At 36.5% G+C, this 26,761-nt stretch overlaps 4 protein-coding genes across 9 annotated transcripts; 2 read left to right on the top strand and 2 right to left on the bottom strand.

Annotated features, from left to right (window-relative positions):
- Positions 1-191: 191 nt before the first annotated feature.
- LOC142504824 (potassium transporter 7-like) lies at positions 192-6,768 on the bottom strand. Of its 4 annotated transcripts, none has more exons than XM_075617647.1 (10): positions 6,298-6,768; positions 5,415-5,649; positions 5,072-5,320; positions 4,879-4,929; positions 4,158-4,418; positions 3,442-3,494; positions 3,208-3,322; positions 2,705-2,959; positions 1,400-1,922; positions 192-859 (listed from the first exon to the last, which is right to left on the bottom strand). In XM_075617647.1, exons 1-10 carry the CDS (start codon positions 6,556-6,558, stop codon positions 322-324), a joined length of 2,541 nt encoding a protein of 846 aa, XP_075473762.1. In that variant the 5' UTR covers positions 6,559-6,768; the 3' UTR covers positions 192-321. The 4 variants fall into 4 exon arrangements, with proteins under 4 accessions (XP_075473762.1, XP_075473763.1, XP_075473764.1 ...); XM_075617648.1 differs by having other exon boundaries at positions 5,415-5,643; XM_075617649.1 differs by having other exon boundaries at positions 5,415-5,707; positions 6,298-6,532.
- Positions 6,769-8,626: 1,858 nt separating this feature from the next.
- LOC142505429 (uncharacterized) lies at positions 8,627-11,898 on the top strand. The gene is made up of 10 exons (XM_075618413.1): positions 8,627-8,778; positions 8,936-9,037; positions 9,124-9,189; positions 9,287-9,451; positions 9,569-9,682; positions 9,957-10,028; positions 10,563-10,646; positions 10,765-10,865; positions 11,149-11,236; positions 11,379-11,898. Exons 1-10 carry the CDS (start codon positions 8,698-8,700, stop codon positions 11,766-11,768), a joined length of 1,263 nt encoding a protein of 420 aa, XP_075474528.1. The 5' UTR covers positions 8,627-8,697; the 3' UTR covers positions 11,769-11,898.
- A 1,225-nt stretch (positions 11,899-13,123) lies between these two features.
- LOC142506063 (uncharacterized) lies at positions 13,124-14,905 on the top strand. The gene is made up of 2 exons (XM_075619198.1): positions 13,124-13,373; positions 13,897-14,905. Exons 1-2 carry the CDS (start codon positions 13,178-13,180, stop codon positions 14,691-14,693), a joined length of 993 nt encoding a protein of 330 aa, XP_075475313.1. The 5' UTR covers positions 13,124-13,177; the 3' UTR covers positions 14,694-14,905.
- LOC142506062 (putative ion channel SYM8) lies at positions 13,983-24,707 on the bottom strand. 3 transcript variants are annotated; one of them, XR_012804522.1, is made up of 12 exons: positions 23,762-24,707; positions 23,444-23,512; positions 22,593-23,222; positions 22,028-22,210; positions 21,772-21,831; positions 21,486-21,689; positions 20,403-20,651; positions 19,426-19,524; positions 17,773-17,967; positions 16,987-17,063; positions 15,972-16,238; positions 13,983-15,460 (listed from the first exon to the last, which is right to left on the bottom strand). XR_012804522.1 is itself a non-coding variant. In XM_075619196.1 (12 exons), the coding sequence occupies exons 1-12, from the start codon at positions 24,386-24,388 to the stop codon at positions 15,242-15,244; spliced, it is 2,895 nt and encodes a 964-aa protein (XP_075475311.1). In that variant the 5' UTR covers positions 24,389-24,704; the 3' UTR covers positions 13,983-15,241. The 3 variants fall into 3 exon arrangements, 2 of the variants coding, with proteins under 2 accessions (XP_075475311.1, XP_075475312.1); XM_075619196.1 differs by having other exon boundaries at positions 16,987-17,079; positions 23,762-24,704; XM_075619197.1 differs by lacking the exon at positions 23,762-24,707 and adding an exon at positions 23,611-23,698 and having other exon boundaries at positions 16,987-17,079.
- Between the last annotated feature and the right edge of the window lie 2,054 nt (positions 24,708-26,761).

The following is a 26,761-nucleotide window of genomic DNA, read 5'->3' as shown; positions in this document are numbered from 1 at the left end:
ACACCAATTCCAGTCGTATTTTACTTTTTGGGCTCTCACACTATATCCAAAATTTCGCTCCACGAAGTTCACAAGAGTAGAAAACACATGCTCCTAGTGAATTTTTTCACACAGCGACCATCAAACGATTAATTTGATATATTCCATTCAAAAATAATAATTACATGACAACGATGACCAAAACAGGAGCATATCAAAAGCTACAAAATCTTGCAAATTTGTCCGTTGATGAGTTTCGAAATGAATTGAAACCTGATCATACAAAACCGAATATGTCAGCATGTTGTATTTATAGAGTGCAGGTTCGATTATAGTTTTACTTCATACCATATACGTCATGCCTACTTGTATCAGATGTGAGTGAGGAACACTCAAATTCGCTGTTTCCCTCCGAGAGTTCTTTCTTAAGAAAGCATAGAAATAGTTGATGATAAGCTTTTTGATAAACCAGGAATCTTTCCTTGCCCTGATATTTCCATGACCAAGAAGATACACGAACCCGCTTTCCTTGGCTTTGCGTATGAAAGAAAGCTCTTTCTCAAGACTTTGCTCTGGGTCTATAGCAATTTCATCTGTAGACGGCTCTTGCTTAGACTCTTCTGATATGCTTGATTCGGAGATGAACTTGTTGGCATCCTTGAATTCGGCCAATAATGGGGCACCGAGTGAATAAACACTACCGTTGGGGGCTATTAAAATTCTTGAGAAAGAACGCTCTTCCTCAGAATCTGAGTCGTCGTCACCATCACTCTCCAATGACCTTTCTTGAGCTTCCCGACGAATGAACTTCTCAAGACTCTCGATCAGCAACTGCTCAAAGGTCTGGTGGTTTTCTTTGCGAACATCTTTGTAACCATATCTGTCAAAATATGAAATCCACCCATCACATCTACAGGCTGGCGAGCTTCTGCTATGTTAACATCTTTAAATCGATGTAGACAACATTCCTCTTTTTAGATGCTTTTGTCCTATGAATAAAGTGACGAGATGAACATATATGATGGTGTATCGTCATATAACATTTTTGTATTGCAGCACCCAATAGTTTATGGTAATCACCTAGAAGTTACACAAGAAGACCCCACGTGAAAAGCATACAGAAGGGTTACTACTTAGAGAAGACACAAGTACCTCCGTCAAGCCAAAAATAGAATATCATAAACTCTGGAAATGTGAAATCCTGACTGAAAGAAATAAAAAGATGCTCTTCCTACGTCTTAGTACAATCAAACTGTCAAAGATATTTAAATATATGCAGAATCAACCATTGCAACGGCCTATCTCACTTGTCATATAGATTATATATAATTATATATGGATGCAAATTATCTTTACCTACTCCAGTCAAGATGAGATTTAGGATATGCAACATATGGTACAATTGCAGGAGAAATGGTACCTGGCAATGCAACGAAACATGTGGTAGCTTTTAAGGCAGACTCGCCTAAACAGAAACCTTTCATTCTGAGGCACAACAGACACAGGAACATACTTTATACAGACAAATATGATCATCGAATGCACAGCAGGAAGAGCGGTAAGGAAATGTCCAAATATAGCCGGTACACCCTTTGCTAGTTCATTATAAAGCAGCCCAATGCCAGGAGCTCTGACAGTTCCAAGGTTGGGACCTAGGTCCCGCAATAAATCCATCGACATCTTTTGCTTTACCTCGGTTTCATACTTAAGCTTACTCCCATGGTTCCAAATGTACATTATAAAAAATATTACAATGGCAAATACCAGAATGATCCAACTACCATCCCCCATACTCCATAAAACTGACGAAAAGAATGTTAACTCCAACCCCAAGAAAAGTATAGCAAAACTCATAACAACAAAAATGTTAATCTGCCATATAAGAAGCATTACAAGAGTCACTAAGATTGTGGTCATCATCATGACTCCGAGTTCCGCAATGCCTGCCAAATAAGGAAATATCAGGTACCATAAAAATAGTTTATACTAGTCCGAACAACGTGTATGTGTGTTTAAAAGGAATATGAAGTCAGATAAAATAGAAAGGTTTAGAAAATTATGTATACCAGAGTAGTACAAAGTCAGATATAATATAAATGATTCACCATTTTGCTTTCTGCTTTCACTGATCACCAACGGTAATGTGAAATTACACTAATTTAAAGTTCGTTACACGTTAGTTCTCCATTATCAGATGGAATTAACTACAATATGATATAAAAAGCGCCACTGCTATCAAATAGATTGACAAGGCAGGAAGTTTTTGAAAATTCATTTCATATACACACACAACTTTTAGTATACTACTGATACTAGTGCTAGTTTGGTTTGCCGGGGAGTGTTCAAACATTAAATTATTTAAATATGATACATATGGATAACACGATTATATTTGGATGATGTAATGGTTTTAAATCATGCGTATAATTATTATACAGCATTTGAAAAAGAAGCTATTACTTAATAAGGTCCCAGCTTAATTTAAAAAATATTTGTGTTCTATAATTTTCTTGCATGTTAATCACAGCAGGAACAGTTAGGACCCCAAGGCTCTACATACTGGCAGTTAACCAACAAACCATGGGGAAATTTACAAAATAGACCGACCTGTGGATTGTAATCAACAATAGAGGAAGCATCGGCTACACATCAAGGCAAATGAACAGAACAGCAAAGAATAGGGTAAAAAGAAACCACGGCTGTATCGAAAAGCTAAGAGACTAACCATATGCATTTCCAATCTCATAAATACTTGAGATATTGCATACTAAAATCAGGGTTAGAGCCAGCAGAAACCAATTCATGACCGGAATGTAAATTTGGCCCATAAATTTCCTTGAGGTGTGAATAATTTTTAGACGAGGAAAGCAACCAAGTGCTGTGGACTGTTTAATGCAAGAAAATGTAGCTGTAGTCATAGTCCTACTAGCAATCAATGCAGCTATGTTGGCTATGAAGAAGACAGGCCAGAAAGCTCCACCTGCAAAGAATTTGAATTAAAGCACTTCATTATTGTAGGTTATTTATCAACACCCTTGTACCTCTTCCAAGAGCACGTTGAAATACAGATATTAATATCAAGTATCAAAAATCAATAAACAATCTAGCAGGAAAGAGAGCATTTATGATCATGGTAAGCAAATCTAAACAAGCGAAATGTCTCACATTCATAAATTAAAGTTTTCATCATAAATAATTACATTTGATAAAAAAAAGAATCATGCTTACTTGGAACAGAAGAGAAAAAGGCTTGTGTTGTATCAGCATGATTCTCCATCAGATAAGCAGCTTGACCCAGGTATCCCAGTAGAAGGCAAGGTAATACAAGAAATATAAAAGTAAGCTGCCACAAACATATTTACAAACTTGAATAAGAAAATAAAATTTCCAACGAAAAAAAGACATTAAATCTTCTACATTCACCCAGAGAATAAAGATACAAATCAAAATCCAGCAGTTTACCTGCACTGATCTTACAGAAAAATAGCAAAGATCTGCAAACATTGCCTCAGAACCTGAGTCATAAAACTGATAATCAGAAATTAATCACACGTGTTTTTGTAACAACAAATATGTAAGCTATAGAGAGCAGTAAAAAGTGATGCATTACTGATTATTTTTTAGAAACCAAGTTATTTAAACATGTAAATACGGGCTATATTCTAGTTCTTCTAAGGAGAGCATAAGCTGAATATGATAGCTTAATAACTGAAAGTTGATATACAGCTCTTTCAGAACAAAGTAAGTCAAAAAGAGAATTTAGCGCATATAAGCTGCTCTGAGGAGATTAATAATAATGTTACATAACTAAAGCACGCGTAAACTCTTTCTAAGTTACTTCAGACTTTCCTTTATCACTTTTATTTCATATTACTTCTTATATTTAAACCATCCCACATTAGAAATCAGGGTCATTTCTGATGCTCACAACTGTGTGATGCTGATCACATTCGAGCAAACTGCTAAACTAATATAGAATATACATAGCAAACTGCAATACAAGAAAAAATATATGGTCAAATATGTGATTGTGAGAACTTAAAAGAATATATATATAGAGAAAAGAATGGGCGAGACAACACCATAGAACATGCCATTTATTACAGAGTAAGCTGTATTCCGGGGGGGCACTAGATAAAAACGGAAAATAACAGTCGATTCATTCCAAGAGAGCATACCTGTTGCACAAAGAAGACAGCCTCCTAGGGAATACCAAGCCTTGGTTGAGTTGCGCTTGAAGAAATAATAGATATGAATTGGATTAAATGCCTTCAGAACACTGGTATCATACTTGACAAGGTTGTATATGCCAATGCCTCCAAGAGAACAAAACCATATGAACAAGGCAGGACCAACTACAATCCCAATTTTACTAGTTCCATACCTCTGTACACTGAACAAAATTATAAGAAATGCGACCGAGATCATCACTACATGATCTGCAATTCAGAAATCAATTGTCAGCTAGACTACAAATTTGCATGCTTAATTTGCACTTATAGATGAACAAATTGTTCAAATTATGGAATAACCGTTTAAAAAGGCAACTGAAGTAATAGTCGATGCAATATAGAATCCATTAAGTATGAAGGATGTGATGATGGCAGTTTGGTGAATGCTATGGTCAACACAGATAATTTTGTGATTGATAAGCTCAGCATGTTTAGCCAGTATTGATAATCTAAGTTCAACTACTTGCTTTTGGGGAAATGGTAGTTCTCAGTATTTCGAATCTCATATCATCTTAAGTTGACCAGGGAATTTAATCACGAAAGGAATACATTTCATGCAAAAAGATCCTAATAAGTTCCAAGTTTACCAAATTTTCACCAATGTCAAAAACAAAGTAACATAATTTGCAAATTTAGCTGAGTCCCAGTAGTTGAGTGGATCAATCACCTTGATTTACCCATGAGACTCCGATCTTTAAGCCGTCAACAGCAGAGATTACTGCACAAAAATTGTTGATAAATTTACCAAGTTCAATAAGCAAAAAAGTCTTTTTTGATTAAAAAAGAGATCCTTTCTTGTCCTACCAAAGAAATCCAGCAGGAATAATAAAATATATCGAAATGGATCTGCTAAAAAGCACCTGACATTGCAGGTGTGACAACACCATCAGCTATCACCATAGATGTACCAGCCAGGACCAACATCAAAAGAAGCCTTTTCAGTGTCAGAGAAGCTTCGAGTCTTTCCTTTATTTTTAGAGATCTCTCCAGTTCGGCTGATGGCACCTTAAGTCTAAAGCTTGATATACGAGCATCTGATGGAAGTTGGTTCGGTAAGAGACTAACTTTGGCATGTCTACAAATCAGGGAGTACAGAGCAAATGTACCACCTGCACCAATTGGGAAAATAACTTTGGTCATGCGTCCAGTTCATACGTAGATTATGTTTATATACATAAAGGCAAAAGCTCAGAAACTGTATACCTTCACCATCGTCATTCGCCCAAAGAACAATAAGGACGTACTTAATCAGCGGAATCAAAATTAAGATGTACAAAACTAGGGATGATGCACCAAGAACATCTTCATTCCCATTGACTGGAGCCTTGCTGAACATCACACTAAAGGTATACAATGGACTAATCCCCACATCACCAAAAACAACTCCAAGTGTCTGAAAGGCCAATATGAATCTCCTGCCCATGGTGAAATCCTGCGACTGAAATTTTGAAATGAAGTACAAGCACCCATAGACATCTTTATTGATACTAGCAGAACTGCCATGGTTATTTTCCAGCAAACACTTCTTAATGCAAAAAATTCAAAAAAAATGCAAGGAGATAACAATTTTGCGGCCAATTAAGGCAGCATCATATCAGATATATGAAAAACATCAAACTCCACACAACCATTTATGCTGCTAAATATTGTAGAATGTCTAAGACCAATTCACTTTTCCATTCGTAATTTATTAGCCATCTACTTCTTATTCACTGAGCTCGTCATGAAAAAATGGAGCAGAATATGAACTCATTGTGATAGACAGCACGGTCAGCTTTGAGCGACGACACAAATTTCCTTTATTCAACAGCCGTTAATTTTCTATCATTTGATCTTCCTAACTTTGGTTATACCTCATGTCAACATCCGCAATAACTAATTGCCCTTCACTTTTTTCCTTTGGACTATTTAAATGACATATAAATTTACTAAATTCTTGCCAGGGTTTATTTCAAGTTTAATATTTTCCTTGGTCGTTTATTACCGACACAACAACAGAGACACAACGATAGACAAAAACCAGGAAACTGCTCCGCACATTTTGAGCTATAGTAGATGAAGACTCGTGAAAATTTTAGAGTAATACCTCAAATTCATTCCTATGAACGCCGGGAATTTCTAGTGCTTCAACATCGAACGAATCGATCCTAGGGCCCGTGCGAATCAACCTCTGATCCGCATTATCCTCGTCATCGGAATACCGCTGGGGAGAACCCTCGCGGCCGTTGACGTAACCACCTTCGTGATCGCTATACGACCCTTCCTCGTCTTGATACACCCATCTCGACTCCATCGAATCCATAGAAGCTAAACCCCCATTGTCCCTCTCCGATCCCTCCTCCGCCATCAGTCTATCAAGTTATTGATTATCTACTGGCGCATATGTATGTACATTTTTCAAAATCTGCTCCTCGGGATTGATCAGCGCGAGAATTTTGCAGTATTTAATCGCCAACTTTCTCGAACGATAACTCCCATACGTGGAATGAATGAACCCGAGTGGAGTGAATGATACGCCATGGGGTTCGTTCTAAAACAAGCTATTCAAATTTTACCAATGTTTTTTTTCCTTTTTTAATATTTTTTTTTTACTATTATATCAAACAAAAAACCTCCCCCAAATTTTTGGTCAACCAAAATAATTTAGAATATGACTTTTGTGTTACGATCTCGTGAATTTTCATACCGATATTCATAATAAAAAGTAATACTCTTAACATAAAAAGTAATATTTTTTTATTGATGACTCAAATAAGATATTTGTCTCATAAAATGCGACTCGTGAGACCGTCTCACACAAGTTTCTGTCAATAATTAATTATACACTAATATACTGAATATTGAGTATTTTTTATAATTCATTTTATTTATATTTAAACGAGAATCAAAATGTAATTTTAAAAAATGGTGAGAAATTACACTGTAATTTTGATAGGTTAATTTGTCCATAATGAAGGGGCAAAAATAGATATACATATTTTGGTGTCCTTGATGGTTTCTATCATGTCCTCGTTTTTTAAAAAATAAAATAGATAAATATCAATAAGCATCAATGTAAGATACATATTCACAAAATAAAATAGTAATAAAAAACTATCATTTTTTCTCATCTATTTTTTCAGATCGTGATACATTTTTCTCCTACTAAATTCACTCAAATTCCATTTTTATGCTTTGTTTTTTATTTTTTAGTCTTCTTCTTTAGTACTGATTTTAAAAATATTAAAACATGTGTAGAAAATTCAATTAAATAATTCTGATTTCTTTGTCCAATTTATGCGTAAAATTTTTGTCTACAAGCACATAGCATGTACCATTATTACTAGTAATAATAAAACACCTCATGTTAGAGGAGCATAACGGCTTATTCTACTATATAATGGGACGTCATTTTCATACAAGATATTCATATATGATCATATGAACATCATATATTAAAAAACTCGTGTAGCCTAAATCATGCAGACCAGTCGACTATGTTTTTGGGATATTATCAATTCAATCTATCTATTTTATGTGGTTGGTCAGATCAGACCGATCATCTAACCATTGTTAACATTTCTAAAGTCATTGACAGATGATGTTTTTTAAGGACAATAGAAAGCACATTCATTATCTTTCGATGTACACAAGGTAAATCTCCCGAGCTAACACATTAACCTTCAAATAACGTTAGTCTTGTGAATCGTACTAAACAAACTTTGTGCAACATGTTTGCCCGAAAAAGCGTTGACATGAAAAATCAAACTTTTTTATTCATTTATTTTGAGAAATAGAACAAGTAAAATGTTTTCCTATCATGATATCAGCGATATAAAACAATCTAAAAGGGGATTGATAAATTATTTTAAAAATATAATAAATAAGTGGTGGCTAAGAAAATAATAGATCGTTGTAATGAATTAATAATTCTAAAAAACTCGTAAATACATGCAAAATTATTATATTTAAAAGTCTGAAATTTACATCAATTTTTACTTTGTTTCGAAAAAGTTATTTTATATATACAACGAGAGTTTACACATTTTTTTTGAGATTACAAACCTACCTCAGATACGTTATAATCTTATTTTTCTTTAGATCGATGGTGAAACGAAGTACTTATTTTACAACAACTATATTTTTGTCGGAACAATGTTTGTATTATTAAATATTTGGAAGCATAACAATATAAACTGTAAAATAATTAAATTTAAATTAATAATATCTGAATTTAATTTTATTTACCAAGCAAATTCGAGATATGTTATTGGGATTAAAGTGAGTTAATTACCCGTTTAATATATAATCGTGGCTCCACAAAATCCAGAAATTTTGAGATTTTGGCATTAAATAGGATTGGGGTTTTTTTTTAATTAATATAATATATATAATAAATGAAATTTGAATAATTATATTTGTATATAATACTTTATCTTAATTCTTCGCAAAGGTTTTATTTTGCCTCTGCAGCTCGAACGATCTTCTTCGTTTCAGTGTTGACGCAATGGGCAGCGCGGTTGTAGTTGAAAAGACAGAGGAAGAACTCCGCAGAGAGATCGATGAACTCCACCGCCAGCAACGAGAAGTAAATTTTTTCTTGTATTTGTTTGTATATACCCGTGTTTGGTATATATATACGTCGAAAATCTACTGTCTGAAGCTCGTGATTTCATTTTAATGGAGATGTTTTTTTGCCTTAGTTTTTTGTATTTATCCATGATACCTCGTTTTCCTATACGCAGATTTCAGAGCGGCTTCGCGATCCTAGGGGGATTCGCCGTGGTGGTTTATCGAACTCCGGTCCTCGCAATTTTACTGCCAAGCAGCGTGGCTTTGTTCGGCCCGTAATTATTTTATTAACTCCTTTTGCACCCTTGCTATAATTTATGCTGAAGAAAGAGAAATAATTGGAAGTCAATTGATTTATCAGGCGGAGAGAAATGAAATGGAGGACCAGCCAGCAGCAAAAAAGAGACTTTCTTCTGCTGTTGTGAAGGTGTGGAAATCCCTTGAATAATTTTAGCAGTGTGGAGCTGAGAATGCTTGTACACAATTTCGAGTTTAAACTAATTGTTTAATTTTGGGTGTTGAAGCTTGAGGATGGGGAGATAGCTGATGATGGCTCCGAAGCTGCGAAGGATGTGAAAAGGGAAGATTTACCTGTTGAAATTGAAAATACAAATGCGAGTCAGAGTGGAAAGAAGCCATCTTTTTGGCCGCAACAGGATGGCAATAAGAGGCCCTTGCCCTCTAAAATGGTACAAGAATTTGAGTTTTGAGTGCTTGAGTTTTTTAATCCAACTATTGTTGTGTTGAAGTTCTGTTGACAATTGGATTTAAGTTGTTTTCTTCTGTTCTGTACTTGGTGTATGCAGGATTTTGAAATCGCTCCGGCAGAGCATGTACCAAGGGTATTGCCTAAAGATGAGGATCCTAGTTTGGTCAGCAGGAATAAGAGGATGCTGGGTCAGCTTCTCGGGACTTTGGAGGTATGCTCACTGCTTATCGTTTATGATTTAGCTCAGCCAAAAATCTCAAAGAAGCTGTAAATAATTGAATTCTCTATTAAAGGTCTAGATTTGTTACCGGTTATTATATGTTTGAACTTTCTGGAGTATTAACTTGAGTGAGATGTCTGTTTTTGGCTTATTGCCTGATAAAGGTGCTACTCTTTGTAAGTCGTATTGAGATTCTGTCTTTTACCCTAGTGCAAAGATTGATGAATGGAGGTCTGGACATTTACTGTTGTTTGCCCCCTTTCAGAGGTTCAGGAAAGAAGACAAGCAACTTTCGGGTACGGAAGCATACATGCGAAGGTCGGACTCTTTGAAAAGGGTGTGTGTACCTTTCTTTTTTCCTTTTGAAGAGTAAACAAAATGAAACACCAGGGACTAGCGTATCCTAAAAGTCGAGTGAGAAAAATTAGCTGCCTTGGACTATCTTGCTGGTTTGGCAATGTGGTTCTATAAAAACTATGAACTTCAACGAAACTTTGATTTTGTGTATGTGGGCATAGTTATTGTGTACTTGGATTAACAACCCGAAGTTGCAAGGATCTAAATTGAAAACTGCTTATGCTGGCTTATTCTATATAGGGCCTGTGTATGTCCATACAAAGCATTGATAAATTCGTATATGTTTGCATATGTATGCTTACACTCTGAATTATTTTTCTGAGGATGCCAGAAGAAATTTCATGAAAAACTGGGTGCGACCGTGCGACTTTTTTTCCTTTTTCTTGTTCTCCTTGCTTGTCCTGGCTTGTGAGTTGTGACTATAAAAGTTGAACTTAGAGATTTGCGTACTTTTTAAAATTTTAAGATAATAATCTTTCCATGTCTATTAACTTGAATTATAAATGCTATGTAGGCTGAACAACGAGCACGTGAAGAAAGTGAAAAACTGAGGCAGCAAGAGCGTGAGCAGATTGCAGAAAAGCGGAAAAGGGACCTGGTTTGATGTTAATATTGATATATTCTGTTTATATACTGAAATTTTATGTTATTCTTTCCGCTGTATGCAAAATAGTAGCACTTCCGAATTCTTTTTCTATTGCCTGTGTTATTTTCAGACTCTCAGAGCGCGTATTGCTGCGAAGGCGGAGGAAAAGAAATTGGAATTGTTGTTTCTTCGATGGAGTGAGCATCACAAAAAACTTGGAAATTTCATAAGGTACCCTCATTTTCTTTGGTAATAGTTTGAATATCCTCTTGCATGGAAAAACAGCTGATCCTGTCATTTTCTACACGGTGCAGGTTATTATTAATTTTGCTCCAAAAAGTGTCCATATTCACAATTTTATTCACACAAAAGATAAGTGTCCATTCATATGCAGAACCTTGAAGCAGTTGAATGACCCGGGTTTCTTGCTGTCTGGAGTTAGGATGCTCTTATGAATTTCTATTTTATTTAGTATGACATATTTCTCCTATTTTCTATGCTTGTGATCTTTCAGGACAAAGACAGAGCCTCCGATCTATTACATGTTTGCCAAGCCTCTGGAGGATCGTGATGAAGCTTTGCTTGAGCAAGAAAAAGAACAGGTGAGTTTTTTTTTTTTCCTGAGACTTAACTTCTGCTTCTTGATTGCTTGAAGCAATGTGCAGCAAGTTTAATATTTAAACTGCAGATGGGCTATTCAGCTAGAATAAATTTTCCATATAGCAATTCTTTATTTGTCATCAGAGTTTTCAAGAATGGAAGTCTTCTAGGAGAAGTGAACTATCACAGTATCAGAAGGAGATTGCAGAAAAGTACATTGCGAATGTGGAGAATGGTCTGGAAAGGTGGCAAAATGGAAGAAAAGCTTGGATAGCAAACAATGATGCGACAAACTTACAAGAGACAATGGACAAAGAACTTGAGACCCATCAGCTTGAGCACGGGCCCAAAACTAGAAAGATCCCTGGACAAAGCAACAACGAAGATGAAGATGACGTGGAAGATATAAATGTCGCAGAGGATTATATGATGGAGGACGTGCTTGGTGTTGATGAAAATGTTCGAAGGGTCGACGAAGTAGCGAAAGCAGAAACAAATAATGACATTGTTGTTGAGGAGAACAAAGAAGAGTAGTTATTTTCTCGTTTTTAAAATTTGGTTTATGTTCTTGTTAGTGTCGTAGCCTGGGTTTAAATTGTTGCTTGTGTGCGTATTGGAAGATATATATTTTCTTCAAATTCCCAATTTCGTATTTGCGAATTTACTTGAAGGCGTGAAAGCTAGAATTTTTTAGTTCTGCTCATGGATAAGTTGCTTATGGTGGTTCTGTACCCATTTTGTACCCGATTTTCTGCACGAAGTAGATCGCATTTAGATTGAGTCATTTAAAATCTATTATTTCGAATTTATTTTTGTTGTTAAATAATTAAAAAAACTCAAATCTATCTCTACTTTAACTATATTAATTACAATAATATTTTTAGCATTAGAAATCTATAGCAATCCTTAAATATATTGTGCTTAGTATAAAGTAAAAGATTAATTTGATTTATTTAACAACATAAATTTGGAATGGAAAATGCTAATTATCATAATGTTGCTCCAAATTTCTGGCAAAAATTTGTGTGAGACGGTTTCACGAGTCGTATTTTGTGAGACCGATCTCTTATTTGGGTCATCCATGAAAAATATTATTTTTTATGCTAAGAGTATTACTTTTATTGTGACTATCGATAGGATTGACTCATATCACAGATAAAGATTCGTGAGACCGTCTCACAAGAGACCTACTCCAAAATTTCATAATTTTATTTTTGGCGGATGCCCTCTTTAGGTTCCATTTTTGCAAAATGCATTGGTAGGTCGGTAGCCTAGCTCCATATGTAGTATATACCATAGGCATTGAGTATCAACCTTTTTATTAATTACTATTTTTTACCATCTTAATTTGAATTACTGAGAAAATATCTTAACTTTTCTTCATGCAAATAAATTTAACATGAAAATATATTTTTATGTCTCATTTTTCCATTATCAAAAATGTAAAATAAATTGTGTTGAATTTTAATAATGTATAGCAACTCAAAAAATAATCGGATTACATATTTCTAAAACCAAAAACAGAAAACAGAAATAAAATTATGTAAAGTCGAGCTGAACGAACCAATGAACACTCATCTAAATTATGTAAAGTCGAGCTGAACGAACCAATGAACACTCATATTTCAAGATTGCTAATTTTTTAAAAAAATTCTCACTTCTTGCCGTGAAACAGTTGTATAAAAATAGGAGAAATTGTATATTAAATGAGTGGCAGAGAGATTTGAGGAAACATTCAATGATAAAGCTAATTAATCCAATCTCATCCGATTGTTAGTTCTAATTGTTATTAGTCAAATATTTAAAAAAATTTAATTAAATAATAAGATAATCAATATATTAATTTATATTATGGTGCCTATAAATACCAACGAACTCTTACGTTCTCATCCCCTCTTTGAATTCTCTCTCCCATTGATTTTTGCCTACAAAGCTCCATTGCAATGTCGAGAGAAGGTGTTGAGATTGCTCCGGGTTCGGGTTCGGCGCCAAATTCAGCCCCCAATTCGCCCAAGAACAGGATCAAGTTCTTGTGCAGTCACGGCGGAAAGATCCTCCCCCGTCCCGCCGACCGCCACCTCAAGTATGTTGGCGGCGAAACCCGTGTCATTTCTGTGCCGCGGGACATTCCTTTCCAAGGTTCAGCGTTTCACTCTCTGTTTTTTCATTTTTTTTAATCCGCATTTTTTTGGTAATGAAAATAAGAAGTTATATATTTGGAAAGATTGTATTTTTTTGAGAATTTTTTGCATGAAGGGGATGGATTTTACCCCTCAACCGTAATGAACCTTAATGATATGGATTGCAGAATGAAATAGTCGATCACAACGCCTGACTTTATTCATTTACGGGAAAAAAATGTTCGACTTCAAGGTCATCGATTATCTTTTCTCTGATCTATAATTTATATGGTAGATGAGATAGTTATCTAAAATTCATATTGTTATGCATTGATCTCTACTCATCTCTTTATTCATATTACTTGTACGGTTTGGATTGCAAAACTTTTCTGTGGTGGTGGAGGTGTGGTGGTGGATTGCAGATGCAATGATTTTAGAGTTGAGGCATGATTTACAATGGAATGTCTCTTGAGAAGAGAAGATGCTGAATCTTGGAACCTGGCTTTAAATGTTCTCACAGTGAGTGGTTTCATTATTTACAGAACTTGTGAAGAAGCTCACTTATCTAATCGAAGGAGAAATGATCCTGAAGTACCAAGTTTTGTCCGAGGACCTCGATTCCTTGGTCTCGGTGAGATCTGATGAAGATCTACGCCACATGATGGATGAAGCGATCAATTATGAAGCTGCTGGAGCTCCAAAACTTCGAGCATTCTTGTTCCCTGCAAACCCCTTTTCGTTGGAGAACCAAATGGGCTATGTTGATCCCCACGAGCTCGAGCAACGGTATATTGATGCTATCAATGGCATGATCCCCTCTACTCCATTCAGCATGAAACAACACCCAACTATCAATTCCGTTCAACATGGCTCTTTAGTTTCCTCGGCATGCTCTTCCCCAAGGTCACCAGATAGCTGCACCACGGAAACCATAAACAACGAAGCCGTGATTCATGGAAACCATCAAAGTAGCCGTACCAATATGCACAAGGTACACAGTATGCCTAGCATATGTAGCTTAAATTCTCCACAACAAACAAGCTATTATGTTCATCAAATTCCTCACCAATATTATCAGAATTATAGACAGCCACACTATCCTGCCCACCAATCTCCCAAGCCACCTATTGATTTCAACAGAAGTGTTGGGCCCGAAAGGCTTATGTCTGTGAGGTCTGTTGGCCGAGTTGAGGGGGTGAATTACCAAGTTGATCCTGTCCCTCACAATTACTACTCGCCTTCAAGGCAGAATGTCGTTATGAACCCGGTTGTATTGAGTCCGCGACATGGCCACAGTGGGATGAAGGCATGGGATAACGCTATGGGTGGGGATACTTGAATTGCCAAATTCTCCATGGGAATAAATAGTGAAGATTTTGAGTTCTTGCTGTGCTATAGTTTGACTTGATATTTACTTGTACTTGTATAATAAAATGCTTTAGAGATCTCGTTTACATATGTATGTGCTTGAGTAGTGTTAGTTCGAAAGACATGTCCTAACAACATTGTATTGTACATAAAAATGTTGAATTTCTTCTGTTTTGTTTGGTACGTTCTGGTTTGTGATTTTTTTTTAATTTTTGAACTGTAGCTAACATTTAGAACAACAAAAAAGCTAGAAATAGATTCCGGCGATTGCATTGTTCTAGCATTAATGAAAAGAAGGCCAAGTGCATGCGCCTCTCTCCACATTTGAAGTTCCCTTCATCTTTCTCGAATATAAATTTGATAAACATGGCGTAGCAAAAGTACCATCGTAGTTGCTGCTCGATGTGAGGGTGTGCTGCTCGACTGCTCCGAACTTTGTCATCGTGTAGCATAGTATTGGGCAAACTTGGTCGCCCCAATATTTTGGGGATCAATATTCAGGCACTTCTTTGTTCCTCGTCATTTACCTGACGAAATGACGACAAAAACATCATTTATAGACCATTTCTGTGGCATCAATTTGCCCACAGGGTTGATCACAGCCTGCTCTGCTGTTGCGAGACGATACCCAATTACAACTTCTTTGCGTTGACGTCCCCTGATCATTATTTCGTAGAAACAAAGCTCTTCCTGGTCATAAAGATAGCATTCTGCAGGCTTTATACACATCTCGTTTCCCTGAAGAGTCGGAACAGATATGTGTCAAAATTCGGCAAGTGAATACTCGACCAACATACATTTCTGCAGAGTTTGCAGTTTTATAATTTGAAAGAAAACTTTTTTTCACAATTCCAATTTCAAAATCCTCACAGATGAGTAAAAGGGATAATTAAATCACATAAAAATTCAAGAACGTTTAAAAGCTTCCGCTGGCCTGTGATGAACATTATCATGCAACTTATTTTTTGAAAATTACTAAGATTGTGCAGGGATTAATAAAATATATTATAGATTTCAAATTCTTTGACTTGTTTGGATGAAGAAAGGGGGAAAGGTAGTGAGAAGGACGACTTGTAAAAAATAACGAGAATAAAACTTCACATGAAATAGAAAAACAAAAATTAGGTTGACACTACTAAATCACCCTCAATCAGTTACCCCCAACCGGTCTTAACGTTTTACACTCCCCTACTATATATAAATTATTACTGAAGGAAACCTCAGAAAGCTAGATTGGTGATGAGCATACCTCCTCAGCAAATAGTTCTTCAAGTACACGATTGATTTGTTTGTCTTCTGCAACCATGGCTAGAGCCATGCTCACCAGCTCATTTGACAATACATAGTCACTGATCCTTGTCACAGACACAAGATTTCGAGTTCTAGAATCCAATATCTCACTTATAATAATTGATTTGTCCGAAGCTTGCTGCATTTCCCGAATCCAAGAACTTTGTGAGAATCCTGAATGCCTTAAAGGAATGGATTTTGCATCCTTGTATGGCAGGCGTTTTGACTGGAGTAAATAATTATCCAAGTACTTTAATCGGTAACCAAGTATGGATATAGAATCAACATGCGTGGCGAAAAATTAGACAGAAAAATCCCGGTAGGAACCGCGGACCAGAGTTGCATTAAAAAATTCGGCTCAAACAAATTAAACTTTTAAAGTAAGGATATTTACATTTGTACAAATGACAAAGGAACTTGAGAAATTCTTTTTTATTAAAATAAGGTTTCTATGCACATATTATTAGATCGATACTGCATCAAGTTTAAACACGTATATATGATACCAAACTAATTTGATTTATATTTTAGAACATAACATTGAGAAGAGCGGCCGAGCCTGAAATAACACTTTTGGGACAAAACTAAAACACTAAAAGTTTAGGAAGGGCAAAATGTATTTTAACCTTATACATCGTACATGAAAATTTACAGGTGTCCGGAATTATTTATGGCTCTCAAAACAAGCTTCTACGTGGCTCACAATACAATAATACAAGAATAATGAAATATAAATTAAGTTAAAAGCCCAATAATACTTATTAACAAGGCATGACTTTTGTAAATAATGCATGACAAAAGGAAACGATAAGATAAAACATTAAAAGTAATGTCTGCAGGCCCAATTACATTTAAAAGACTAAAAATGGCTCAAATGATTAGAACTTGGTCTTGAATTCAAATAGTAATCAACCGGAACTCATTGAATCACATTATATTATAAATGCATCTGCCAAATACAGATAGAGAATGACCTGTATATCACGAATAAGGAGGAGGGTAGCAAGAGATCGTGAATCGGACTGGACAATAGAGTCTTCCACAGATTCATCTGCAAGAATTAAAATCTGTTCTCTTAGAGTTAGTAATGGTCACGACAACGTGGATCAAAACATAAATTTCAGAAGTCCTCATTTAAATTCAGTACCTAATCCAGTAACATCAGTAGATGAACAAAAATCGGAAGCTGAAAACATTTTTTAACAAATAGAACTTAGAGCCACTTCTCTATCATGGAAATGTGATGAGGGCATGATCAATATGATTCTACCTTGGCAATGCTAAACCTGATAGTATAGAATCAGAAGAGCAGATAACAATTTCTGCCTGATTTACAAAGGTGAAGGTCTTATTCGAAGCCATGTCGTGCAATGAAATGCATAGAGTAATGCTATAAAACTAAACTTCAGGCAAGAACGAATTCAAGTACAGTTTCTTTTAAATCAATAGAAGTCAGGAATAGCATATGCAAACCTGATATTTGACTAAGAAGTTTTTCCAGAATAACAATACGGACCTTTTGCGTTCGGAAAATATAGACATCAAAATCTTGCATTTGTTTGCCTCAATCTCAATCCCATAATCGAACAAAATAATTTTAAGATGCCATAACAAAAATAATAGCATTCTAGTGCAAAATGCTTTAGATCAGAAAACAAAATACTTCTCTATCCAAGTCCTATTTGAAAATTTTCCAATAACACAACTATAACAATTAGATAATTTCCAGCATATTGGTGCATTCTAAAGATGAAACTTACAGAGTCAAAAGTCTCCAAAGGAAGACTCTCCAAATGCCGTCTGATGACGGCATTCCCGTCCTTATGGACTAGTTTTATATTCACTAACCCAAGAATATCAAGGCCACCATCTGTTAATTTTTGGTGCCGGTCTTTCACAGGAACCTCATTGAACATCCACAATTCAGATCCCGGAGCCAACAATGCTTCTAGCACCTATAAATGGCAGTGTGCACCAAACTAATATATATGAGATACAACAAACTTTGATGTAAAAATCCCGACAATTTTTTTCATTTATATAGTGTGTGATTAAACACACATTTCCAATTTCATAAAACAGGCTTGAGAAACTTATCGAGCAGTGAAGCTTCGTATGAACTTGCATATAAGCAGTTTCATCAAAAGAGCACGTCATCTAAAAGCTTAATATCACAGAAATTTAAAGAATTAATTGTTAATGTGCTCAACCAGGTCCCTCATGCGGAACCAAGATTATTTTATCGAATTTTAGTACATGAAATTCTTTCTCCATCTATGAGTGAAGGTGAGATTTGAGATCAGAAACCCTCTTGGCTAATTTATTCAAAACTTCAGTTATTAGAGAAGTGAGATTCTTAATATTTCATGTTTCCAACAAATGCCTAATTTAATCTTCAAGGGTATCACTGGTTTTGAACTTTCATTACAGTTGAAAAGGACTTGGCTAGATAATGTCTTCAAACTCGGAAAATTCTGACTAGATAGGTTAGAAGACAAATCAATATGTGCTGGTTTTAATGAAATGACGTGTTCAAGGTTCTCTCTTTCAAGAAAAACACTACAAGAGAAGTCAAATAGAAGAGTAAGTATCAATTTTGGGTATATATAGAGGGAAAGACCAAAAGCAAGCACACACATGATAAGTTTTGTAATTGTCTAATGGAGTGCTATGAGTTGTTATCTACCGTTCTCCACAAGAAGAGATTCATTCCATTTTAATTAAATTATCACAAGCAAGTAAAATAATCATTTTTTCTGCTGATCGACTAGTACAGATCCAAGTATATCCCATTATCAACTCTCAAGCAATAGGACGGTCTACAAGTTTAGATTGACACCGCTTTATTCGTGTATTACCAGTGTCGAACTGTAGTATATAGGTTTTAGAGGGTTGGTTAAACTAAATTGTGCATTCATTGCAATAAGTAGAGTATTGGTTAGATTAATTTATATGTAGAATTGCAATTAGTCGTGTTGAGTAAGCTAATTTATATTTAGAACAGCAGTTGCTCAAGGTCTGGATCTGGTAAAGCCTGAAAACTAACGCATGCTAAAATGTGCCACCTTCTATTTCATTTTTAATACTCTCTTCCACATTCCTTTAGTCCAGTTGACCTAAATTTCAAAATGAGTAACAGCAATTTGTTGAGGAAGCCAAAGCCAGCTCTAGACACAGAAAATATAGCTCACAAGATCAGCTTATTTTAGCAAATTGAAAGAAACAAGAGCTGTTTTTTAAATAAGTACGAAAGTCAAAGTAAAAGAATGTGATAAGTCTGCAAAGAAAATCTAGGTCATCAATATCAACTTACAGCAAATCAAAAGAACCATACAAGATGAAAGGAAACTAGAGTCACTTTTAAGATAAGTATGAAAGTCAAGGAAAATGAATGTGATAAGTGCAAAAATCACCATAATCATATCATCAATATCACGTCGCCAACCACAAAATAGAATCTTTTCAGGGAATTTCGGAGGATCAGTTATCCTGGGAGATAGGCCCTTCCGGAGCTGCAGAAAGCAAGACGCGTACATGAGAACAACACCATTCTAGAAAAAAGTGTGATCACAGCTATAATATATTGTGTCTATACCATGTGAGTATGCATCGGTATTTTAACTTGCCTCGTTAAGAGTAAGCTAACAAGATGACAATAGGATGGGAACAACAAACGGTAAAAAATTTGTTCAACTCTGAAACATGAAATAGACAATAAATATCACAAGCATTTAGGTCGAAAGAGATGAAAGTTTATGCTTTGAGACTTTCCAAACTATATGTCTTCCCAGGAGGAGACCAATTTACAAAACAAATGCAAGAAAAGTACTCGAAAATAATAAACTTAAATCATGATAATCAACTAACTATGTGTGGTACTGGACCTAACCTAGTGTCATAAGGTACCTGAACTATTTGAACATCAATATACCCATTATCAATATTTTGCATTTTAAATCCAAAAAAATGGTGTAAATATTAACCTTTTTAAAAGATACTGACAAACAAATCTGTACAATGCCTACCTCATTCAATGTTTTTTCTTTTCTTCTCTTTTCTTTTTTTGACATGCAAAGTATTTGATGGGCTCAGCACGAAGTTACTGCCATTTTGCAGCACAAAGCGAAAACCAATGTTCAGACCATTTGACAAGGATTCTTAAATGGGTTAATTTGAAATATTAAGCCAGTTTACCTACAGATAATGTACACAAAACCTATTAACCTGTCCATTAATAGAAATCTGAGAGTAGCGAGCCAGACAAAACTATTCATGTATAAATGTGATATAAATCTAAGATTAAGCCTTCACATCCCAAGACAAAGATCTCCATATTTTAAACAATGTTATACCAGTGATCTTATCATAAAGTTGGAGTTAAGAGGTTGACCTCTGGCAAGGAACTGGGGGCATATGTGTCATCATCCTCGGCAATGACAAGGATTTCATCACCTTCTTTTAGAACATATTTATCACCTGGATTCATTTTAATCTTTCCGCCATCTGCAGCAACCTTAACTCCACAAGGGATTGCATCAGGAAAAGATACAAGTACATCTTCAAAACGAGTACCATCCAGTTCAGGCCATCTTTTGATGTAGAACTCAGCATTTTCAAACCCCAGAATGTCTTCCCATATCTGCCAAGTGGAACTATAATAATTCATCTAATTGTTGGAGATGGATTCCATTAACTACTGTTCAATTATGCAAAGATGCAAATCTCCACTTTTTAGGCACCTGTGGACAAATAATAACAATGGCGAGTCTTGTTCAACGGATCCTTGTTTAGCACACTTAAGAGAGAATTTTACTCCTTTATTTTGGCAAATTTCCAGATATTTTATAGTGGAGGCTACAAGTTTTTGACCTTCTAATTGGAGAACAAGAAACCGAGACAAATAAGTCTTGTGCCAACCGTATTTCAAACTTTAGTTTTCAAATGTAGATGTAGAAGGCAGCCTTGAATAATTTGTCAGTTGTCTACTATATCAACACATCATTGATAACACTTACAGTCCTATAATTCTGAAATATACGAATTAACCTATAGCTCTTTTTAGTCACAACTTCCTTTGATCAATCATATTTAAATGATAAGGGAAACCTGGTTTTTCCACCCAGACAAGTTTTGAACGAACAATCGAGATCATTTGCCAACACTATTAGTTCTTAATAATGAAATCCGTAGCAACTAATAAGAATTTAATGTGATTGTGATACATACATTATGATAAGAAACAAGGGGTAAATGATATTCGACATGTTAAAGACATGGACAAAACAATAAAGGAAAGGACGGTAACACGATTTATAGTTAACTCGGAGACTAATGTTCTAGGATAGTAGGATCTCCACAATTTTCACCTTTATAGAAGGTAAGCTCTATGAATGATAAGTTATTGAGATACTCCAGCTTCATTTTGACTAGCAATCGTACAAAGTATATGAAGATCTACAGAATCATAGGTAACCTGAGCCAGGCCAGGCTGGAGAGCACATTGTATCATCAGTCTCCCAATCACATCATGGGCAACAACTGTTTCTATCAGTTCTCCTCCAACAAGCTTGACCAAAGGCTCATTATCAAGATCGCTCATTTCCACAACGATATGGCCTCTTAGACCCTCTTTCACACCAGTAAGACTGAGCACAACCCTTAAAGCACGTGCATCACTCTAATATGAAATTCCAAAGAAATAAGCAACTAGTGCTCTAAAATTTAACCATAAGAAGACTTATTGAAATAAAAGTAGAGACCTGATCAGCATTTTCATCAGATGCCAATACGATGATTGCCCGTGCCTTGGAGACTGAGACCTGCTTGACAAACACAGGGTATAGGATAAAAGAAAAAATTATAGCGCTCAGTTGGGGTCGGCGGTCAGGGGTGGGACTTTGGGATGACCAAAAGAATTTGATTTTTGTAGAAGAATGATTCTTAAAAATACATCTCAGTATCCTGCTACGACAAGGGGGAATAGATATGGGTTATTGTCAGTATAGAAAAAGCTACCTTTTTCAAGTCAGCGAGTATAAGAGGGCTACCGCTTCTGCAGATAACCGATGTTCCCATCAGGTCAAATTCAAGCTTTGCTATGTCCATCTCCATTTCTTCCTTGTCTCTTTCAGCAAGTACAACAATAACACCACCACCTATGCTCTTATTTGCTATTGCAAGCTGCTTCAAAAGTGAACCCTGTAATAAAGGATAATTTCTAACCGTTAAGAAAAAAAATTATCTAATTGAACAATCACAAAATTCAATTGCATGTGGCGTTCAACATATCATGACGCTCATTGAACGATAGTATTTTTCATAGTTTCTACGGGAGAAGACAAAAATGTAGAGTGTAACTACAAACAGCAAATCAGCAGGGGGGTCAAAATGATAAGGAATAAAAGCATACACATACCTATTAATCACCTATTTCTCCTTAAAGTTGAAGAGAAAGAAAAAGGTAAAATTAAATTAAGTTGCATTGTTTTGTGAGATAACATCAAAAACCCTAGGAGACACAATATGGCTGGACAGAGTTACAAGTCACAATCGCTTATAGCAATATTTGTTATAGAATTACCAGTTTATCACTCCATCCTAGAACGAGGATATGGTTACTTTCAATGACCTCACTCTTGCCTTTACGCAATGAATCCACCTTTTCTGAAATTGCATCGGAAACAAGTCCAAGCATCATGGCGAATATAAGCATGCCTCCTGAACTTATAGAAACTGAGACAATTCTTGGACCTGTACCAATTCTATCCGCGTGATTTCCTGAGTCTGCCACAAAGGTCCAAGAAAGCCAAAGAGCTTCAGAAAAACTGCCATCACTTACAGCATACAGTGCCAAGCCCCCAAATCCGATGAGAAACAGAGTCGCAAAGAGAAGTGCAAGAAGCTTCGCATAAGGATAAACAGAGAAACACACGTCAACTTTATAGGCAATTCTTTTCTTCAACGCGACCTCCTCTTTGTTATCTTTTGTCCTTTTTGAAAGATTCTTGATCCGTGGAAGATAGTCAAGATATTTGTACACCATAAATGGAGTAACGAGAGTAACAATAACAGTGTACAGAGCAATAGTTCTACTGTCACAGTGCCCTAACCACAAAAATGAACTTCCATGTTCAAGCTCCATAGATTTTACCTGATTGCTATCAATGTAATTTTTATGAAAGCATAATCTACGTAGGTTGGCGTTCTCTTCCTGCAAACACATCCATCTTTCTTAATCAGGATTTAATGACAAATCATATTTGTAACGTCATTTGGTATATATCATGATATACCCAATCGACACACCAAACACCATAAGAAACAAAGGGTACCAAATGGCGCTATAAGTTTGCATTCAGCCCCAACATTCCTGCGGTATTCACATGACAAAAAATTAAAATAGACACACTCTACTTGGAACTTTGAAATTACCTCAAGCCTTGCAATTTCATAGCGCAACCCAACCGTGTACAGTAGTGATAGTATACTGAGAAACATGAGCTGCAGGTGCAAGCATAGAACACAATCACAAATTCATCCATGAAAATAGCTCCAAGCAACAATTGAAGCCTAAGAAGCAAATGGGACAGTACACGCACCCTACGTAACAACAATTAAGAGCAAGAATCCAACTCTATTCAAGATCCCTTGTGATCTTCCAATATTAAGTATGAAGTAATAATCAACTAAACACTGAAAAAGAAAGAAAGAAAAGAAAATGTCACGGAAAAAAGAAAAAAAACCACTCACAAATTTTAATCTCCAAGCGCTCCCGAATGATGAATTCTCCTGCATACTACTGGAATGAGCTGGATCACGAATTGATGGTACTCTGGGAGAAGGGGCCAAAGCCGCCGTGGAGGCTTGAAGTGACAATGCCTTCAAATCTTTGTCGGCTTTCAGCTTCGTCCTACTGCTCCGGCGTGCGGAGTCTACTGCAGAGCCACTCAAATTTGGCGGCATGGAAGTGCTACGAGCAGGAAATTGAGCTGACCCCTGCTGTTTCGACAGAGAAGAAGAAGAAGAAGATTTGATGCTCAGGTTTCGGCGAGTGGAGTAGGGGCCGAGATTGGATGGGAAGACGTAGTCCCGATCGGAGAAATTGAAGCTGAAGGCATCATCACTATCGTTGCTGTTGGTTCCACCGCCGAGGTAAGTGACTGCGGGTGTAGCGGTGGAAGAGGCGGAATTGACAGATGGAATTGGAGAGAAGCGGCGTCCGGCGGGGAAGATGGGGCCCGGAGGGTGTGCTGCTGCTTGGGAATCATCAGAGCCTGAGGCGTCGGTAGGCTCGGTTTTGGACTTCTTGGTCACCGGTGGCCTCTCCGGCATGCCCATATTCGGCTTGGAGCCCGATTGGCCATTGGTCCCCACCATTCCACCTGTTCTCCCAGACAGAGACTCGGGGTGTTAGCTTGGCTTAAGTTCCTAGTCTAATCCTCCATTGACCCAAAAAGACCACCACCAGAAAATCAAAAGGAATTCTAACCGTGGGTCGAATCGGACATACTAAATTTATGTTTTGTTTCCCGTAAAAAAGTGAAAACACGTGATCCGTGGGAGGATGTGATTATTATATTCTTGAAATAACGTAAGAAAATGAGGCCAACTACGTTAAAAATATGCATGTTCTTCGTATTCCTCTCGATATCTGGTGCTTTAAAGCCTACACCGCACTGTGCTCTCGTCAGTGCCATTCGATTACAGAGAGTTGTATTTTCCTCTTTATTTTGAAAAGCTACAAGGAAAAAGGAAGAGGATGAATGTCCAGCTATGTTGGCATTTAATTTTCGGTTGAATTCTCTAGATTTTGTTAAAGCTTTGACGATTTTAATTTAGCAGGAAAATTTTAAAAATCAAGGTTACTTACTACTTAATATCGATACGTCTCACAGATAAAAATTCGTAAAACCTGCTTAAATTAAATTGGATGACAAACCAAGAAACATGGGTTAAGAAAACTTTGGCAAAAACTTAGGTGAAACGGTCTCACGGGTCGTATTTTGTGAGAAGAATATCTTATTTGAGTCATTCATAAAAAAATATTATTTTTTATTGTGAAAATCGATAGAGTTGACCCGTCTCACAGATAAAAATTCGTGAGACCGTCTCACAAAAGACAGTTTTGCTTTGGTCACTTGTAATAAACAACAAATTAAAAAACATGGTTAATTAAACTGCAACGAACAATAAAAATTCTCAGGATTTTTAGAAATTATAAGGTATTAATTTGTATTCCTTGTATACGTTCTTTTTTATTTATCGATTGTCTTAAACATATTGTTCAATTTCTAAATTTAGAAACATTTTTTCTTGTCTTTTACTGATGTGTAAATATTTTTTTGAATGAATTAAAAAAATATTTTTAATATATTTGAAAAATAAAAAGTTTATATTCATATTTGACCTCGTGTGAAAAAACGAGTGTCCAATAACAACTGTCGGATCTACCTGTCAAGAACTCAGCCTACAAATCTGTTTGTCTCCATCTGCACGGGAGTCGAAAAATTTCACTCCATTTTCTGTCACAAATAGCACCTGGGGACGCAGAAAATGAATCCCCGAGCCCTAGTAGCCTCGCTTTCCTCTCTGATGTCCCAACTTCTTCTCCTCCTTGTTCTCATTTTCTCAGCCTCATTTACGCCCCCTCAAGATTTTATAGAAATCGTTTTTCCTCTCCTGCACCATTGTCTTTTAACTTCAAATACTGTTGCCACACTGTCCTTCTGTTCTTTTTCAAGAAAGCGGAAGCGGGCTCATTTCCAAAACCCGGATGTGTCGGAAGGAGAAGATGGAGCCGGGTTCGGTCTCGGCCAATCTCTCCGGGTGGACTCGACGGTTCCTCGGAACCCTGAGTTTTTCAAGCAATTTTTTGGCATGAGGATATCTACATTTGAATGGCTCTGTGGGCTCCTTGAACCGTTGCTCGACTGCCGTGACCCGGTCGAGTCGCCTCTCAATTTAACAGCTGAGGTAAGGCTCGGGATCGGCGTTTTCCGGCTTGTCACTGGCGCCGATTACCCTGAGATCTCCGGCCGTTTCTGTGTTTCTGAGGCCGCTTCAAGATTTTGCGTCAAACAGCTCTGCCGAGTGCTCTGCACCAACTTTCGATTCTGGGTAGGGTTTCCAAGTCAAACCGAATTAGAGTCCGTGTCAACGCAGTTCGAGAATCTCACAGGTCTTCCAAATTGCTGTGGAGTTGTAAATTGCGCTAGGTTCTTGATCAAAAAAGGTAATTCTTCGGATGCCATGATAGAAGACGAGGCCCAACAAGATAGCATTGCTGCTCAAATCGTGGTGGACTCATCATCAAGAATCTTGAGCATAATTGCTGGATTTCGTGGTAATAAAACTGACTCACGGATCTTGAGATCAACTAGTTTGTTTAAAGATATTGAAAATGGTGTGATCCTGAATTCGAGACCGTTGCATGTGGATGATGTGTGTGTACCTCAGTATTTAGTAGGAAATGGGGAGTATCCTTTGCTTCCTTTTTTATTAGTACCTTTCGTGGATCCTGAGGCAGGATCAGTTGAGGACAATTTCAATAATGTGTACAAATCAATGTGTGTTTCTTCGTTAAAAGTCGTTTCGAGTTTGAGAAAATGGGGTGTTTTGAGTGGAGCAATGAAGGAGGAATACAAGGTTGCGGTTGCTTATGTTGGTGCTTGCTCGATACTTCATAACATGTTATTGGGGAGGGAGGACTATTCGACTTTTTGCCAAGAGTTGGATGAGGGTGACTTTAAC

The sequence above is a fragment of the Primulina tabacum genome, chromosome 10 (genome assembly GCF_025594145.1).
Source record: "Primulina tabacum isolate GXHZ01 chromosome 10, ASM2559414v2, whole genome shotgun sequence".
NCBI lineage: Eukaryota > Viridiplantae > Streptophyta > Magnoliopsida > Lamiales > Gesneriaceae > Primulina > Primulina tabacum.
This window is presented reverse-complemented; position numbering and strand designations above follow the sequence as displayed.

Bases quoted from the DNA above. Each gene is read 5' to 3' on its own strand.
- LOC142506062 (XM_075619196.1), bottom strand. From the start codon at position 24,388: ATGGTGGGGACCAATGGCCAATCGGGCTCCAAGCCGAATATGGGCATG. The intron at 20,652-21,485 runs GTTACCTATGAT...TCCACTTGGCAG, and splicing joins TCCAGCCTGGCCTGGCTCAG to ATATGGGAAGACATTCTGGG. The intron at 16,239-16,986 runs GTCATTCTCTAT...TATTTACTCCAG, and splicing joins TCCTTATTCGTGATATACAG to TCAAAACGCCTGCCATACAA.
- LOC142506063 (XM_075619198.1), top strand. From the start codon at position 13,178: ATGTCGAGAGAAGGTGTTGAGATTGCTCCGGGTTCGGGTTCGGCGCCA. The intron at 13,374-13,896 runs GTTCAGCGTTTC...CATTATTTACAG, and splicing joins GCGGGACATTCCTTTCCAAG to AACTTGTGAAGAAGCTCACT.
- LOC142504824 (XM_075617647.1), bottom strand. From the start codon at position 6,558: ATGGCGGAGGAGGGATCGGAGAGGGACAATGGGGGTTTAGCTTCTATG. The intron at 4,419-4,878 runs GTGATTGATCCA...TCTGAATTGCAG, and splicing joins AGTCTCATGGGTAAATCAAG to ATCATGTAGTGATGATCTCG. The intron at 3,323-3,441 runs GTAAACTGCTGG...TGTTTGTGGCAG, and splicing joins TTTCTGTAAGATCAGTGCAG to CTTACTTTTATATTTCTTGT.
- LOC142505429 (XM_075618413.1), top strand. From the start codon at position 8,698: ATGGGCAGCGCGGTTGTAGTTGAAAAGACAGAGGAAGAACTCCGCAGA. The intron at 9,452-9,568 runs GTACAAGAATTT...TGGTGTATGCAG, and splicing joins GGCCCTTGCCCTCTAAAATG to GATTTTGAAATCGCTCCGGC. The intron at 10,647-10,764 runs GTTTGATGTTAA...TGTTATTTTCAG, and splicing joins AAAAGCGGAAAAGGGACCTG to ACTCTCAGAGCGCGTATTGC.